Source organism: Rhinopithecus roxellana, chromosome 1, assembly GCF_007565055.1.
Source record: "Rhinopithecus roxellana isolate Shanxi Qingling chromosome 1, ASM756505v1, whole genome shotgun sequence".
NCBI lineage: Eukaryota > Metazoa > Chordata > Mammalia > Primates > Cercopithecidae > Rhinopithecus > Rhinopithecus roxellana.
In genome coordinates this window covers 92,039,055-92,056,477 of record NC_044549.1, presented here as the reverse complement: position 1 = coordinate 92,056,477, position 17,423 = coordinate 92,039,055, and the positions used below count along the sequence as shown (strand labels likewise).

Sequence of the window (17,423 nt, the reverse complement as noted above, 5' to 3'; positions counted from 1 at the left end):
TACTATGTTAATTTGGCCACTTACTTATCCTCACTATGCCTTGATTTTCCCATCAAAACCGGGACTAATAATAATAGTTCTTTCCTAACAGGTTTGCTATGAAGATTAAAGGAGGCCGGGTGCAATGGCTCACGCCTGTAATCCCAGCACTTTGGGAGGCCAAGGCGGGTGGATCACCTCTGATCACTGAGGTCAGAGGTTCAAGACCAGCTTGACCAACACGGCAAAACCCCGTCTCTACTAAAAATACAAAAATTAGCCGGGCATGGTGGCGTATGCCTGTAATCCCAGTTACTTGGGAGGCTGAGGCAGGAGAATCACTTGAACCCAGAAGGCAGAGGTTGCAGTGAGCCAAAATCGTGCCATTGCACTCCAGCCTGGGCAACAAGAGCGAAATTCCTTCTCATTAAAAAAAAAAAAAAAAAAAGATTGAAGGAGGCAATATTTCTGAAGTGCTTAGACCAGTGCCTAGCACAAAGTAAGCCCTATATAAGCGTTGGAAAAATAAAATAAACCATAATTTGTCCAAAAGGATGCAGAAATGTGGCCACAAAGGAAACGTGCCAAGTTATCTCAGCCCAAAGAACCAGACCTGCTTTTTCTAGTCTTGTGTTTTTGAGGGTAAAGTAGTGAAATTCTCTGAAAAGTCAGACTGAGAAAAGGCCACGGGAGACACTGATGAATGACTGCCTACAAAAGCTTTGTTTAAATGCTCATCTCCCACTAGCAAACTCACCCTTCTGGATGCTGCAAAACAGATACCATCAATTCCACGGCCAGGGCTCCTGCAATCATGGCCAATCCTGGACGACTCACAGTACACTGCTGGTCCAAGGTCCGGTCTCTGGTTGACTGCAAAGAAACAATCATTGGTGTGTGCTGAACGTTCTATTCCATTCAACTCTAGCTGTCTCAAGTATGAAATCCTCTGTGACAAAGCTTTAAATTATAACCAGATGCTCATTGTTAGCAAAGAACATCCAGCTTCAAGTACATCATTTCTTGAGATTATCAAGATAAACAAAATACACAATTTAGGTAACTAAATGAGGTAATATGCTAAAAAGGATCAGCAGCTTAAACAGATTGGGGGATATCAACCAAAAATGAGGGCTTAGCTGCCTCATATAAAGGCACTGCATCATGTGTTCCTTTACGTGACTCAATTCAGTTCTGTGCTTGGTAGTTAAGTGACAGAGACACAGAAAGGAACAATGATTAGAACAGTGCAAATGATTCTGCCCTGCCATTTTAACTAACACCTCAAAGTGACCGTGAGATGGGAGCAACAATTTACTATTATTGCAGCCCTCAGTTCCTATGTTCCTCTCACAACATGGGCATCACCTCTCTGGGTGATTCTAGGGTTTACTACAAGTATTTTTTTTTTTCCTACAACATGGCTCTGAACATGTTGCTGGTTCAACCAAAGAGAGTCTAACCATCCCACTCTGGGCAAATTAAAGAGGTTGTTAGGAATATTTTTGACTCTATGAAAATTTTACCTTATGAGCAAATGGGACTTTACTGCAAGGGACCACTAATCGTATTTGTTGACAATAACTAAATAACAAGACCAGCTGTATATTATAACACCATGACAGAGATCATCAAGCCATCCTTCTTCATATAAGAGAATGGTCATCTTCTTTTCTTTATATTGGGAGGACATAAAAGCCAGTCATCCAAAGGAGATATGAGTTATTAAGTGAAAAATTTTAAAACAAAGGAAAAATAGAGGGGAGGTTACAGAAAACATCTCTGCATTGCCTCACTGGAAATTTTTTATCTGTTCTGATAAAGGAACAGCCCTACACACAGACAGACTTGTGTGAAGTTCTGAAAGCCATAGAATCTTAATTTGTACAGTGTAGTCTTGCTGTTCAAAGCACTGTCGCACTTGACCCACTTTGCACTGTGAGTTGACAGGGCAAGTATTTTTTCCTCCCCTATTAGCATTGCCAAGGAGAATACAAGACACTCAGTTAAATTTGAATTTCAGATAAATAAATTTTTAGTATAAGTGGGTCTTGAATATTGCATGGGACATATACTAAAAAATTATTCATTATTGGCCAGGCATGGTGGCTCACGCCTGTAATGCCAGCACTTTGGGAGACCAAGGCAGGGGGATCACAAGGTCAGGAGTTTGAGACCAGCCGGACCAACATGGTGAAACTCCATCTCTACTAAAAATACAAAAATTAGCCGGGCATAGTGGCAAATGCCTGTAATCTCAGCTACTCAGGAGGCTGAGGCAGAAGAATCACTTGAACCCAGGAGGCAGAGGTTGCAGTGAGCTGAGATCGTGCCACTGCACTCGAGCCTGGGTGACAGAGCGAGACTGTCTCAAAAAAAAAAAAAAAAAAAAAAAAAAATCATTATTAACTGAAATTCAAAGTTAGCTGGGAATCCTATATTTTTACTTACTAAATCTGACACGCCTACACACCACTCCTATTTTGCAGAGGCAGAAGGAACCTAAGAGACTTTTTGGAATTACCTGGGAGGCAGTGTCAAGGCATTGATGGAATCTGATCTTTAGACTCCTAATTTGTAATGTTGTCTTGACTAAGAGAAGCACAGGAGACAATACTGAGTGCTACCAGCGATTAGTCTGCTGTGGTTTCCTCAAAAAGCTTTCCAAAAATATGGTTTGTAGCCGCGTTTATATTGGTGAACAAGGAACAGCTGTACAGTTGATGACGCCAGTCAAGGTTCATAATAAGATAATGCCATCCTCCCGAAATTGGAGAATTCTTCTCTTTGTTAAAAGATAATATTTATTTATTTATTTATTTTATTTTATTTATTTATTTATTTTTATTTTTTTGAGACGGAGTCTCGCTCTGTCGCCCAGGCTGGAGTGCAGTGGCGTGATCTCGGCTCACTGCAAGCTCTGCCTCCCGGGTTTACGCCATTCTCCTGCCTCAGCCTCCCGAGTAGCTGGGACTACAGGCGCCCGCCACCTCGCCCGGCTAGTTTTTTTTTTTTGTATTTTTTTAGTAGAGACGGGGTTTCACCGTGTAGGCCAGGATGGTCTCGATCTCCTGACCTCGTGATCCGCCCCTCTCGGCCTCCCAAAGTGCTGGGATTACAGCCTTGAGCCACCGCGCCCGGCCAAAAGATAATATTTAAATAGTCATAAATGAAAGGGCCGAGTCTGTCTGCCTCAGCGCACAAGTTGGTGATAGGAAATATTTGGAACTAAAGAGAAATCCACTTACATCTCCTGGGGCCACCACATCATTGCAGAAATAGCAGCCAAGCTTGTAACCAGGGATGTTGGCAAAAAGTGATGAGCCCAGGAGGTCAGCAGATGCCACAGGGTGGTTTGGATACAAGTCCCCAGCATCTTGCTGCTTTGGTTTCTTTAGGCCATGTCTCATGACAACAAATGTGTCAAATCCCAAGGCAGCATTGATGACCAGCTGCAGGTTTCAAGGAATAAAAGAGCAGAGTTAAAAGACACATATATTTGAAGCTGTGGCTAATTCCATATTTGTCAACTTTTTAAAATTTATTTTTTGCAAGTAAGTGTAATTAGATTATAAAAGTTAATGATGATAAAAGCTACCCACTACTGAGGGCTTATTAAGTACAAAAGACCTAATTATATCACAATTATCATAAATTATCTTATTTAATTTCATTTGAAACTCAAAACAGACCAGGCACAGTGGCTCATAACCTGTAATCCCAGCACTTTGGGAGGCCGACTGTCTGAGGTCAGGAGTTCAAGACCAGCCCGGCAACATGATGAAACCCTGTCTCTACTAAAAATACAAAAAAATTAGCCGAGCATGGTGGCATGCACCAGTAGTCCCAGCTACTCAGGAGGCAGAGGCACGAGAAACGCTTGAACCTGGGAGGTGGAGGTTGCAGTGAGCCAAGATTCCACCACTGCACTCCAGCCTGGGCGACAGAGCAAGATTCTATCTCCAACAAAGAAAAAAGCAAACAAAAAAAAACTCAACAAACATTTCTTATTTATAGATGAGGATACTGAAAGTCAGAGAAGTTAGTTCTATAACTTGCCCAAGGTCACTTATCTGGCAAGAAGTAGGTATATAAAACCAAGAAAACACATTTTGAGAATGTGTTCTCAAACACATTCTTTCTACCATTATACTATACTGTCATGTCCACATAGGTTTGTTTTTATAACAGCTTTATTGAGATATAATTCACATACCATATAATTCACCCTTCATGTAGATTTTTTTTGGTATCCCAGTAGCTGGAATTATAAGCACATGCCACCATGCCTGCCTGGCTCTGCATAGTTAGTATTTTGTTGTTTTGTTTTTTGTTTTTGAGACGGGATCTTGCTCCATTGCCCAGGCTGGAATGCAATGGCGTGATGTTGGTTCACTGCAGCCTCAACCTCCCAGGCTCAAATGATCTTCCTGCCTCACCCTCCCGAGTAGCTGGGAGCACCAGTGTGCATCACCACACCTAGCTAATTTTTTGTTTTTTTTCTAGAGATAGAGTCTCACCAAGTTGCCCAGGCTAGTCTCAAACTCCTGTGTCAAGCAATCCTCCCAAAGTGCTAGGATTACAGATGTGAGCCACCATGTCCAGCCCAACACATGAATTTTTAAAAAAACATTTTTTTCATTATACTATAACAACTTTTCATAGTTCTAATTTAACTTATTATCCCAAATTTCTGATAATATAGAAAGTTTGAAAAATAAAGGATAAACACACTACAAAAGAAAAAATCACTTAACCCACAGCTCAAAAAATTATTAACAGTTTGGGGTATTTTTTCCTATTATTTTCTCTCTTTCCCTCCCATTCTCTCTGTCTTTCTCCCTTCTTCTTGCCCTCTTTCTCTCTCCTCTCTCAATAGACAGATAAGTAGATACATAGGAAGACATATATATTTAACATAATTGCTATAAAATATATACAATATTGTATCTTCCTTATTTAATATAATGCGGCATTTTCCATCTTATTAAAACTCCTTTGAAAACATACTGTGGCCGGGCGCGGTGGCTCACGCCTGTAATCCCAGCACTTTGGGAGGCCAAGACGGGCGGATCACGAGGTCAGGAGATCGAGACCATCCTGGCTAACACGGTGAAACCCTGTCTCTACTAAAAAATACAAAAAACTAGCCGGGCGTGGTGGCGGGCACCTGTAGTCCCAGCTACTCAGGAGGCTGAGGCAGGAGAATGGCGTAAACCCGGGAGCCGGAGCTTGCAGTGAGCTGAGATCCGGCCACTGCACTCCAGCCTGGGTGACAGAGCGAGACTCCGTCTCAAAAAAAAAAAAAAAAAAAGAAAAGAAAACATACTGTGAATGGCTGCATACTATTCCATCATAGGTATGCACCATGATTTAGTTCACTATTCAACACTGTTGGCCCTCGAAGTTGTCATTGACCAAGCAGTGGTGAATAAGACCAAGTCTCTGTCCTCTTGGAGCTTACGTTTCAGTGTAAGTACAGTATACCTTTCAGTGTAGAGTATCTCAAAAGACTATTATGAAAATTAAGCAGTAAATGATACCTATTACGTTGGGTGATGGTGTGTGAGGTGAAGACACAGTCTGAAGCAGAAGCCCTTTGGCACTATGCTACCAGGTCACACAAACCACATCTCTGCTCTGGGGAAGGGAAGGTTAGGGACACTCCTCCGTCTGGAGTGGTGGTGCATTAAATCATAAATCATAATTAGAGACAGTGCCTACCTTTCTCTTGCTTGCAGCAATGACAGCAGGAAGCCACCTGCTCTCCCTGGTGTCCATCAACAGGAAAATGACATCATGGCTTTCGATGAGCTGCTCCAGTTGCTCCACATCTCTGCGGGCTTGCTCCAGAGTGACACTGGAGAAGTTCACTGGATGCCCAGGCATGGGTATGCTCATGTTGAATCCTCTGGCATTCTAGGGAAACACCAGGATGTAGTTGTCTGGAGCAATGGTATAGGCAATATCTCACAGCCCACACTTCCCACAGCTGCCTGCGCTTACTTGTGGTCACTTACATGAGCTCTCCCTATGCACTATTATGCTGCACCCCTCCCATGCCCTCTCTCTTCTTCACCTCTGCATCCTAGAACACCTTGACCTATCACCCCAGGGCCCTGAGGCAGGGCAGGGCAGCAAGCAAAGACATACGGATCTCAGTTCCAAAGTGGAGGGGGCTCATCCTACCTGAGGTAAGGACACTGGAGAAAACTGTGTATCTTTGGCTCTTTCCAGTCATCCAAAGGCCAAGAAACTTTATCACAGCACCTTCTGCCTACCCAAGTACCTCTGTTTTTTTTTCTTTTCTTTTCTTTTCTTTTCTGTGTTTTGGGGCTTTTTGTTTTTTGTTTTTGTTTTCCAGACAAGGTCTTGCTCTGTTGCCAAGGCTAGAGGGCACTGGCACAATCATAGTTCACTGAAACCATGACCTCTTGGGCTCAAGGGATCCTCCTACCTCAGCTTCCCAAGTAGCTGGGACTACAGGCACACATCACCACACCCGGATGATTTTTTAATTTTTAGTAGAGATAGGTTTCACTATGTTGCCCAGGCTGCTCTCGAACACCTTGGCTCAAGGAATCCTCCTGATTCGGCCTCTAAAGTGCTGGAATGACAGGCATAAGCCACTGTACCCTGACTAAGTACCTCTTTCCAACTGGGCTATATCTTCCTATTTGCTTCCAAATTGCCCTCCCTTCTGTTTCCTCAGTGTTAAACATCTCCATATGGAGTGTTCTAGCAAATATAATTTTATCTAATACATTCACATTAGGTTAGAATGACTGATGATCTTGCCTTAATCCTTTCAGGGGTATATTCATTTTAAAAAATCTCAAATACAAAAAACTACTTGCTAACTTAGAGCCAAAAGATCTACTTATGAGTATGTAGATATTTTTGTGGGGCAGAAGGAGTTACAGTGGGTGATGTCATGTCAGAGTGTGGGACAGAGTAAGGCTTCACTCTCTGTCCAAAAGTAGAAGCTGTCCAGCAACCTGAGTTCCCTGAATTGGGATTTTTTACACACGCTTTAGAACAGCTCTATAATTTACCATCTACCCCTTGATGACCGCATAATATTTTGGCATATTAACAGTGAGTCATATATGGGTGCTAATGAAGCCAGGAACACTGACTTTCCATAAAAGATGAATGTGTTCTAGAATCATAAACTGTACCCTTAACCCTGGTACACCACTGGCCATAGGGAAGTGTTTGAAAACATCGCCTTTTTCACTCATTTGCCAAAACCCCTCACTTACTGGAAAAATAGCTCAAGGGACAGGGCAAGCAGATCTTTTTAAAAAGAAATATCAAATTTGTAGATTGTGGATATTTTTTCATTATCTTCGACTTTAAACCTAATCTCTGGAATTCAAAAAGGAAGAACAACAATTTCAAAAGGAATGAAAAATAGAGTGGCAAGCAAAGCAGGAAAGGACGTGAGGCAAAAAGGATTTCAGAAAGAAGAAAGGTGCACAAACATGTCTATTTTAACAATGAGACTAGCACAGCTATCAGGATCTCATTAATTAATTCATTAAGCATTGTGCACCTACCATGTACCAAATGCTGTAATAAGCAATAATAAAAGCAATGACTACAGTAATAATTGCAATACCTGCAATACCTTACTGACATACTACAGTTGACAAAGCATGTTAAATGGTGGTAGCTTGATCCAAAGAACTATTATGTATGCATGTTCATGACACCAAGATGGAAGCATAATCATGCAATACCAATTCTGAACTTTTGAATAATAAAGTAACTTTGCTAACCTAAATAAATCTCTACTTGCTAAAATTTCAGCCAGTAAGCTAACGTAAGAGCCCACCAGTTATGTCCACATCCCAGAGGCTGGAATTCAGCAACTTTCAACACAGTGGTTTTCTTCTTGGCTGTATATCAGAACCACCTAGAGAGTTTAATGGCCAAGCTTTTTCCCAGACCATTTAAATGGAAATCTCTAGGAATGAGCCCAGGCACCAATATTTTCTAAAACTCCCCTGATGATTCAAAGGTGCAGCCAGGTTGAGGTATAATTTACATAAAGTTAAATACACAGATCTTACATGCACAGTTCAATGTATTCTGACAAATGAGAGATTAACCACTGCATACAACTATCAAGATATAGAACATTTCCATGATGCCAGAACATGCTCTTGTGTTCCCCCTTAGTCGGTCCCCACTTGTCCCCAGATGACAACTGATCTGACTTCATAAGCTATAGATTAGACTATTCTAGAACATATCACATAAATGATATGCTAGGGTATACAATTGTTTGTGTTTGGCTTCTTTTGCTCAGCATAATGCTTTTGAGGTTCATTCATATTGTTAAGTATCAATAATACATTCCTTTTGTGGTGTAATTATACTATTATTTATTTATCAGTTCTCCTGTTGATGGTGATTTGGGTTATTTCTAGATTTGGGCTGTTTTGAACAAAGTTGCCGTGGACAATTTTGTATAAGTATTTTCATGTATATATGTTTTCATTTCTCTTAGGTAAAGATCTAAAAGTACAATTTCTGGGTCACAAGGTGGGCATATGTTAAATTTCATGAGAAACAGCCAGATTTCCAAAGTAGTTATTTTACCAATGTATAAGTGTTTTTCTTGCTCCACACCCTGACAACATTTAGCATTGTCAGTCTTCTTAATCTCAGCCATTTTAGTAGGTGTATAAGTGATATATCTTTCTGGTTTTAATTTGTATTTCCCTGATGACTATTGACATTCAGCATTTTCACATGTTCAATGGCCATTTATAGATCTTCATCATGAATTAAGTACCTGTTCAAGCTTTTTTCCCCTTAAAAAAAAAGTTGGTTTGTGTGTCTTGTTATTGAGTGGTAGGAGTTATCTTGCATATTCTGGATAAAACAGGACCACATATGTCTTCTCAGTTTGGCCAGTTTTTTCCTTCTTTGAAAGGCATCTTTTGAGAAGCAGAAGTTTTAAATTTGTATAAAGTCAACCAAGTTACCATTTTGAGTTTATGGTATTTACTAGGTCCTAAGAAATCTTTATTACAAGACCACTAAGATGCTTTCCCCTAGAAACTTTATAGGGGCCATTCTGGGTGTCACTTAAAGGCTCAGAGTATTCAGTGAGGTCTCTCCACTCTGTATACAGGACTCCAGTGTCTCCCAGCTTGTGTGAGCTCTGGAATCTCCATTCTGCTCATAGCTCTCTGGTAGTGTGTTTTTGCCTGGTCTGACTGTTGTGCTGTGAGTACATACAGCTCACTATTCAGTCAAAGACTCAAGGTGCTACCAGGCACTCCTGCGCACAGCTCCCTCATTTCTGTTACTATGTCCTGCAAAATCCAGCCACCTCAGCTGCTCTGAACTCTGCTTGTTCCTTCAGCTCACTGAGACCAAGAGTATCTCCCTGGGCTCCCACAGGCTATAGCATGGGCCAGAAAGTGCCTTCATGTAATAAGCTGGGACAAATCTTTCCTTCCCTCTGTCTGGGACCACAGTCTTTTACTACCTACTGTTCACTGTCTGAAAAGAATCATTTTACATATTTTGTCCCAGTGTGTAATTGTTTATGGTGGCAGAGCTAGTCCAGTATCCACTACTCATCAGGGTTGAAGCAGATGTCCAAATTCAGGTTTTAAAACCTCAAGTGTGGCTCCATAATCCAACACCTTTTTTTTTTTTTTTTTTCCTGTGAGACGGAGTCTTGCTCTGTCACCAGGCTGGAGTGCAGTGGCGTGGTCTCAGCTCACTGCAACCTCTGACTCCCAGATTCAAGCAATTCTCCTGCCTCAGCCTCCCGAGTAGCTGAGACTACAGGTGTGTGCCACCATGCCCCGCTAATTTTTGTATTTTTAGTAGAGACGGGGTTTCACTCTGTTGGCCAGGATGGGTCTCAATCTCTTGACTTCATGATCCACCTGCCTCAGCCTCCCAAAGCACTAGGATTACAGGCATGAGCAACTGTGCCTGGTCTCATAATCCAACATCTTATTGCCTCAAATAGCTATTTGATTTATAGAAGATCAGTTGTTTTCTTATTCAAGTTACTCTTCCCCAAGATCAGGTATTTGTAGCAGAGCAGTTCTTTTCATATAATTTTATCACAGCATTTTTAAAGGCACATGGAAAGGGCCAATGTGACACCTATATCCTGGAGTAGAAGAGAAGGAATTAGTCAAAGAATACCATACAGATAAAATGCAAGTGTTTCTTATGAGCTGGACATTTGAGATACTGGAAGATCTGGGGCCAGAGTACAGTTAGTTTGGGATAAATATATTTTAGAGCAAAAAACGAAAGTCAAACTCTCTAGTTCTGAGGGAGTGTTTAAGGTTTTTCGGGCCAGCTATTCAGTGAAACCACCCTGTCCCTGAGTTCTGTCAGCCAGGAGAAGCAGGGTGAAGGGTGCTCATGACCTCCTGGTACACTTCTTTGCATTTCCTGTGTTAGTCCATTTCACACTGCTATAAAGGAATACTTGAGGCAATTAAATGAAAAGAGGTTTATTTGGCTTGTGGTTCTCCAGGTTGTACAAGAAGTATAGTGCTGGCATCTGCTTCTGATGAGGGAAGCTTCCACTCATAGTGAAAGGCAAAGGGGGAGCAGGTGCATCACATGGCAAGGGAGGGAGCAGGAGAGATGCCAGGCTCTTTCAAACAACTAGCTCTTGCTCACATGAACTAAGACATCGAGAACTCACTCATTAATGTGGGGCGGGCACCAAACCATACATGAGGGATCCACCTCCATGACCCAAACACCTCCCACCAGCCCCACCTCCAACAGTGAAGATCACAATTCAACATGAGATTTGCAGAGGACATCCAAATCAAATCACTTCCTATGAATTTACTATTTCAAAATTTAAAATTTTTCTTTCTTTCTTTCTTTTTTTTTTTTGAGACAGACTCTCGCTCTGTCACCAGGCTGGAATGCAGTGGTGCGATCTCGGCTCACTGTAACCTCCACCTCCCAGTTCAAATGATTCTCCTGCTTCAGCCTCCTGAGTAGCTGGGACTACAGGTGCGTGCCACCACACCCAGCTCATTTTTGTATTTTTAGTAGAGACAGGGTTTCACTAAACTCTGTTGTGTTGGCCAGGATGATCTTGATCTCTTAACCTCATGATCTGCTCACCTCAGCCTCCCAAAGTGCTGGGATTACAGGCATCAGTCACTGTGCCCAGCCCAAAATTTAAACATTTTAAAAGGGTCTATCACCCATTATTTTTTTCTTTTCCAAGTCAAATGTCACTCGACTTCAAGCATTGAGATTAGAATCTTGCAATAACAAGTAAGGGATAGCCCAAATTAGATAATCTTGCATTAATAAAACCAATCTTTCTAACTTTTCCAGGTAACCAGATATCTAGGAAGTCTGCATTTAACACAGTTCTTACCTTCAAAAGTCCACTTTTCTTCCCTGGAATGCTCCTCCTGGTCCCTGGCCTTTCCCACCACTCTCTGGTCCTTGCCTCCCTCCCCAAGACCCCTTCTGATCAATTCCTTCAGAGCTCAGACCAAATGTCACTTCCTTAAGAAGGCTTTCCCTGCCCCCGCCCCCCTACACCTGTCCAGGTCCTGCTCTTCTATATTTCCTGAGCAATGTCTACTTATCCTTTTATTTAGTATTTCAATTATAATTCAATAAAATATAAGTTCTATAAGGGCAGAACCATGTCTTGTTCACTTAGGTTGAGTCTTTTCTCCATAGCCTGGTAGAAGGAAGGTGATGAATAAGTATCCGTTGAATGAAGAAACTGTACTAAATCAAGCATATAAGGAAAGCCCCTTAAGGCTGGCTACCCAATAAGTTAAATAGTTTCACAAGTATTTTTCATGAATGTGATGAATTATACTAGTACTTCGATGGGTTGTATATATTATCTACTATTATTTATAAGGCATGAAGAATAAAAGTATAGAAGACATGGACCCTGGCCTGGGGGACTTACTAGTCCAACAAGGAAAACAGAGTAACACAATGTAAGTGTGAAGGAAGAGGCTTGATGCCGGAGGGCTGTTTCCAAGAACAGTTGGACTTGCTCTCTCAGGCCCAGCATGGCGATCCTTGCTCCCACCTCAGCCTTCTCTTCCTCCTCATCTTCTTTGACTTCTATGTTGCAGCCACCCTGGTTTTCTTCCAATTCCACAAAAGTACCATGCTCATCCTACCTCAGGCATTTGCACAGACAGCTCCACTACCCTCAACCTAGCTAACTCCCACTCATCCTTCAGGGGTTTGTTTCCTCAAAAGTCTTCCCAGTCCACCCCTCGTCTAGGTCAGGTCTATCTGTTATACATTCTCATGGCAACTGAGCTCCTGCTTCCCGCATGTATTACAATGATAAGTATTTGTGAAAGTATTTGTTAATCACCATCCCCCACTAGACTTTAAGCTCCACATGTCTGTCTAGTTCCCCTGTCCCTGGAACATAGTAGGTCTTAAATACACTACTTGACATGCAAGTAAGTAATAGAACAACTAAACAAATAAACAGTGGGAAGGGGGAACTGTATTGTGTCACTGACAATGACTAGGATTTGGGTAAACAAAAATTTGAGGCATCTAATAAGTGACAGAGCTCAGGTTCAAAGCCAGGTCTGTCTGGGTCCTAAAGGGAGTTCATAATACTCTCCAATAATAGATTGGATTATTCCTTTGTGTGTGTGTGTGTGTGTGTGCTAGGGTCTCACTAGGTTGCCCAGGCTGGTCTCGAACTTCTGGCCTTAAGCGATCTCCTCCCACTTCAGCCTCCCAAAGCGCTGGGTTTACAAGCTTCAGCCACTTGCACAGCCTAGACTGGATTATTCTTCCCAACTAGGCACCTCCTCCCTCTAGTAATTATATATCCTCACTCTTTGCAACGTGACCTTTGCAAGACCTCCTACTAGGAGGAGTACATTGACTAATGTCAATGACTTTGGGCTTGATCCTGTGACTTGCTTTGGTAACAGAAATGGAATACATCACACTGTACCATTGTTGAGCTAAGACTTTAAGGCATAATAATTACCAACCCTTTTAAGCTTAAACCTTCTACTGTAGGAAGAGTAGGACACAAATGACTATTCCTCCTTTAGCCTAGATTTTGAAAATAACAAATACAATGGACTGGAACCTGACTCCAAGTTATGTGGCTTATTGAGTAAGTTCAGCCTAGTGACACAGCTGAACCACAGCCAACCTGCACATCCATGAACAGGAAATAAATGTTTGCAATTGTAAGCCACTGAGATTTTGGGATTGCGTGATATGCAATATTGTCCCAGCAGAAATCTAACTAATATGGCTCCTCAATGACAGGGTTGCAACTTATTTTTTTCAGCATCTAGCACATAGCTGGCTACATAGCGGGTGGTGAATCAATACTGTTAAACCCAATAAATGATGTTCCTCAGGGACTCTAGTGAAATGGATGAAAACATTAACAATGCTTCTAAAGCAAAGATTTTTAAAATGGATGAATCTAATACAAAGTGACTAAAGAGAGAAACTTTGAGAAAATGGGCTTTTTTTTTCTTTTTGGTTAGGACTGACAACCTCTTCTGGCACTTTAAGTATGAACAAATGCTTTGGAGACACCTAATCTAACTCCTGTCAGATAAATTAAGTATTCAAGAGGCAGAATATCGTTTGCTGGTTGACCTTAAAAAAAGAAAACTGTCAAGATTTTAAATGAAAGGAGCTGAATGACTTTTCTCTTGTTATCTGGTATTTCTAATGATATAACTCAAAAACCAGAAGCAGCTAGAGCAAAAAGCTAAACTTTCAGCCCAATCTTTCTTCTACATGAAGAGTTGCATTCAATTTAATTTCATAAATCTGTACTAAGTAACTACCAAGTATTTTGGTGATAGAGGAAAAATAGTATCTTAGATCTGAGCCACTGCAAATCTCTTTGGAACCAGGCAGGATATAAAAATATATACACTCCTAAATTCCTCAACTTAAACTCATAATGCTTTGCAACTTACAAACCATTTCTTCAGACATTCCTCATTTCATTTTCACAAGAATATGTGAGAAAGATTAATTATTATTATTATTATTATATTATTTAGACAGGGTTTCGCTTTGTCACCTAGGCTTGAGTGCAATGGCATGATCACAGCTCACTGCAGCCTTGACCTCCCAGGCTTAAGCAATCCTTTTGTTTCAGCCACCAGCGTAACTGGGACTACAGGTGCACACCACCACCACACCTGGCTAATTGTATTTTACAGAGATGGGGTCTCACTATGTTGCCCAGGCTGGTCTCAAACTCCTGGACTCAAGTGAGCCTCCTGCCTTAGCCTCCCAAAGTGCTGGTGAGAGGTGAAACCAGCTGGACTTCCTGGGTCGAATGGGGACTTGGAGAACTTTTCTGTCTAGCTAGAGGATTGTAAATGCACCAATCAGCACTCTGTAAAAATGCACCAATCAGCACTCTGTGTCTAGCTAAAGGATTGTAAAGGCACCAATCAGCACTCTGTAAAAACGCACCAATTAGCACTCTGTGTCTAGCTAGAGGATTGTAAACACACCCATCAGCACTCTGTAAAAACACACCAATCAGCGCTCTGTGTCTAAAGGATTGTAAACCCACCAATCAGCACTCTGTAAAAACACACCAGTCAGTGCTCTGTGTCTAGCTAAAGGTTTGTAAACACATCAATCAGCACTCCGTGAAACGGACCAATCAGCACTCTGTAAAACGGAACAATCAGCATGACATGGGCTGGGACAAATAAGGGAATAAAAGCTGGCCACCCCAGCCAGCAGTGGCAACCTGCTCGGGTCCCCTTCCACGCTGTGGAAGCTTTGTTCTTTCACTCTTCACAATAAATCTTGCTGCTGCTCACCCTTTGGGTCTGCACCACCTTTAAGAGCTGTAACACTCGCCGCGAAAGTCTGCGGCTTCATTCTTGAAGTCAGTGAGACCAAGAACCCACCAGAAGGAAGAAACTCCAGACACATCTGAAGGAACAAACTCCAGACATACCATCTTCAGGAGCTGTAACACTCACCGCAAAGGTCCGCAGCTTCATTCTTGAAGTCAGTAAGACCAAGAACCCACCAGAAGGAACCCCACAAACCCACCGGAAGGAAGAAACTCAGGACACATCTGAAGGTACAAATTCCAGACACACCATCTTTAAGAGCTGTAACACTCACCGTGAAAGTCTGCAACTTCATTCTTGAAGTCAGCAAGACCAAGAACCCACCAGAAGGAACCAACTCCAGACACACTGGGATTGCAGGTTATGTTTTTTTATCCCTCTCTCAGATGAGGAAACAGAGGCTGAGCCACATGGTGAGTGGCTGGTAGAAAGTGACAGATGTCTGATTCTCTTTCTTCAATGCCACAAGGGCCTCATTTCCCAAGACTTAAACATTTATAGATATAACAGAAAACCTCTGCAAAAGCATCAACATACCACACCGGGGAATATTTTCTGGAGCCGGTCTGCTGCAGCCAGAGCCTTGGGCTTACCACCCACTAGGCAATCTTCAAACTCATAGAGAGGTTGCCTCACAGGATTGGAGTAGGAGATCTTGGCATTGTCCACAAATGTGATGTGTCTCACGCCCCAACCCTGTGTGGAAACAGGAGATCATAGTGTGTTTCTGATGAACATTTCACAGGGTGCTGTCTCTTGAAATCTCAAAAGGAGTATTGGTTTGGAGAAGCTTGGGAACCTCAAAACACAAGAAACTTCAGAAACTGGATTGTGCAAATTCAGGTTACGATAAACAGAATGTTGACTTTCCTTAAAAAACAACATAATTATATACTTAGTGTCTGGTTTACTGGAGCAATGAGATTAAAAAATGTCAGAGTGGGACAGACTAATAATTCATTATTTTTGACAGTGTCACCAAAGATTTGGAGGTGAATGCCATAAGAATTGTCTATGCTGTCATTTTAAAAAGATTAGCAATAGCCCATAAATGTCCTTGATTTCCCTTAACGAATAATTAAATATAAATAACAACTACTCTTGAAGCTCACTTAAAGCCTGAATGAACTCCTCAAAAAAATGACTCACAAATTATTTCCCACTGTATGATATTTTAGAACATTTTGTACCATTTCTTCAAGAGACAAAGCCTTATTAATAACCTGGAATTTAGGGAACAAGTCTATATTCTTAGAAACAGTTTTCACGGTTTTATAGGCTTCAGTTATGTCTCCTATAACAGTTTTATAAAACCATACAATTTTAAAGGTAGACGGGATCTCTAAAATCCTTAGTCCAATTACTTTGTTTTACAGATATGGAAACTGATGCCCAGGAAAGATAAGTGATTTGCCTAAGGTATACATCTGGTTAATGGTGGGAATGAATGAGCTCTCCAGAGTTGCAACCAAATGAAGTTGACTACTTCTTGGGGTAGGGTACAGTGGGTATATTTTAGTAGATCATAAATAAGCATACGGACCTAAGAGATGTCCTGCCATGACTGGCTATAAGGCTAAGATTCTGCTGTCTCTCTTATTTCATTATCGTTCCATTAGAAATTGAGAGACTCAATTAGATTGAAGGTTTCAGAGGTCCAGCCCTCGAGGACCCAAGATTCGTTTTCAGTGTTGAGCACAACAGGCCAGAATCTGCCTTTCATAGGTATAGGTTAGACAGGCTGTTTTGAAGCCCACTGGTAACCTTTTGGTCTACCCACCCAGTTTTGTAATTATTTTCATCATCTAAGCAACCTACCATGGAGGGAGAATAAAGTCACTTGTGCTTGCTTTGGGAATGTTTATTTCTGAAGTATTTTTGCATTCCTTAAAGCAACTGATGAGTGGATAGCAAGGAAGGCGGTCTGGGAACGTGCTGGGTAGTGGGAAGAAAGCTAGATACATTACAAACATGCCATAGGTTAGTCACATGCAGGTGTATTTGCACAAACTTAACTTTTGGTTTCCTGGAATGCTACACAGTTTAAATGGCTAATCTGCAAAGATGAAAGAAAATCACGATACTCAATGCTGGTGAGGATGTGGTAGGGAGAAAATCATCTTACTGATTGAGAATGTTAAAGCGGTCTAATCTTTCTGGAAAGCAATTTGGCAGTATGTTTCTAGAATCTTAAGAATACCCATATCCTATGACCTATTTCCAGCAATTTATCCGAAGAAGTAGTCTGACATACTGACCAAGATGCAGTCACAAAGATGTTCTTTGCAGCACAATTTACAATTGTAAAAAATTGGAAACAATGTTAATGCTAAACATTAGGAGAAGGGTTCAGTAAGTTATGTTTCATCATAGAAGAAGGCATATTCTACAGTCATAAAGCTTTAGCAGACATTGCAGTGAACTCGTGCAGTCCTGACTACTCGGGAGGCCGAGGTGGGAAGATCACAAGGTCCAGTCCAGCCTGGGCAACAAAGCCAGATCCTGTCTCAAAAAATAAAAAGAAGGCCTCATAGACAGGCACAAAAATGACATGTTAATTGG

General features: G+C 41.5%; 1 protein-coding gene across 7 annotated transcripts in view; it reads right to left on the bottom strand.

The window, feature by feature from the left end:
* ATG7 (autophagy related 7) overlaps positions 1-17,423 on the bottom strand; it is a 277,811-nt gene that overhangs the window by 185,113 nt on the left and 75,275 nt on the right. For 6 of the 7 annotated variants that reach the window (XM_010377280.2, XM_030927947.1, XM_030927952.1 and 3 more), the window contains 4 exons: positions 15,399-15,557; positions 5,704-5,898; positions 3,228-3,431; positions 737-852 (listed from right to left, as the gene is read on the bottom strand). In XM_010377280.2, the coding sequence (XP_010375582.1) occupies positions 737-852; positions 3,228-3,431; positions 5,704-5,898; positions 15,399-15,557 (674 nt within the window). The remainder of the gene's footprint in view (positions 1-736; positions 853-3,227; positions 3,432-5,703; positions 5,899-15,398; positions 15,558-17,423) is intronic. The other variant, XM_030927958.1, reaches the window with a different exon arrangement.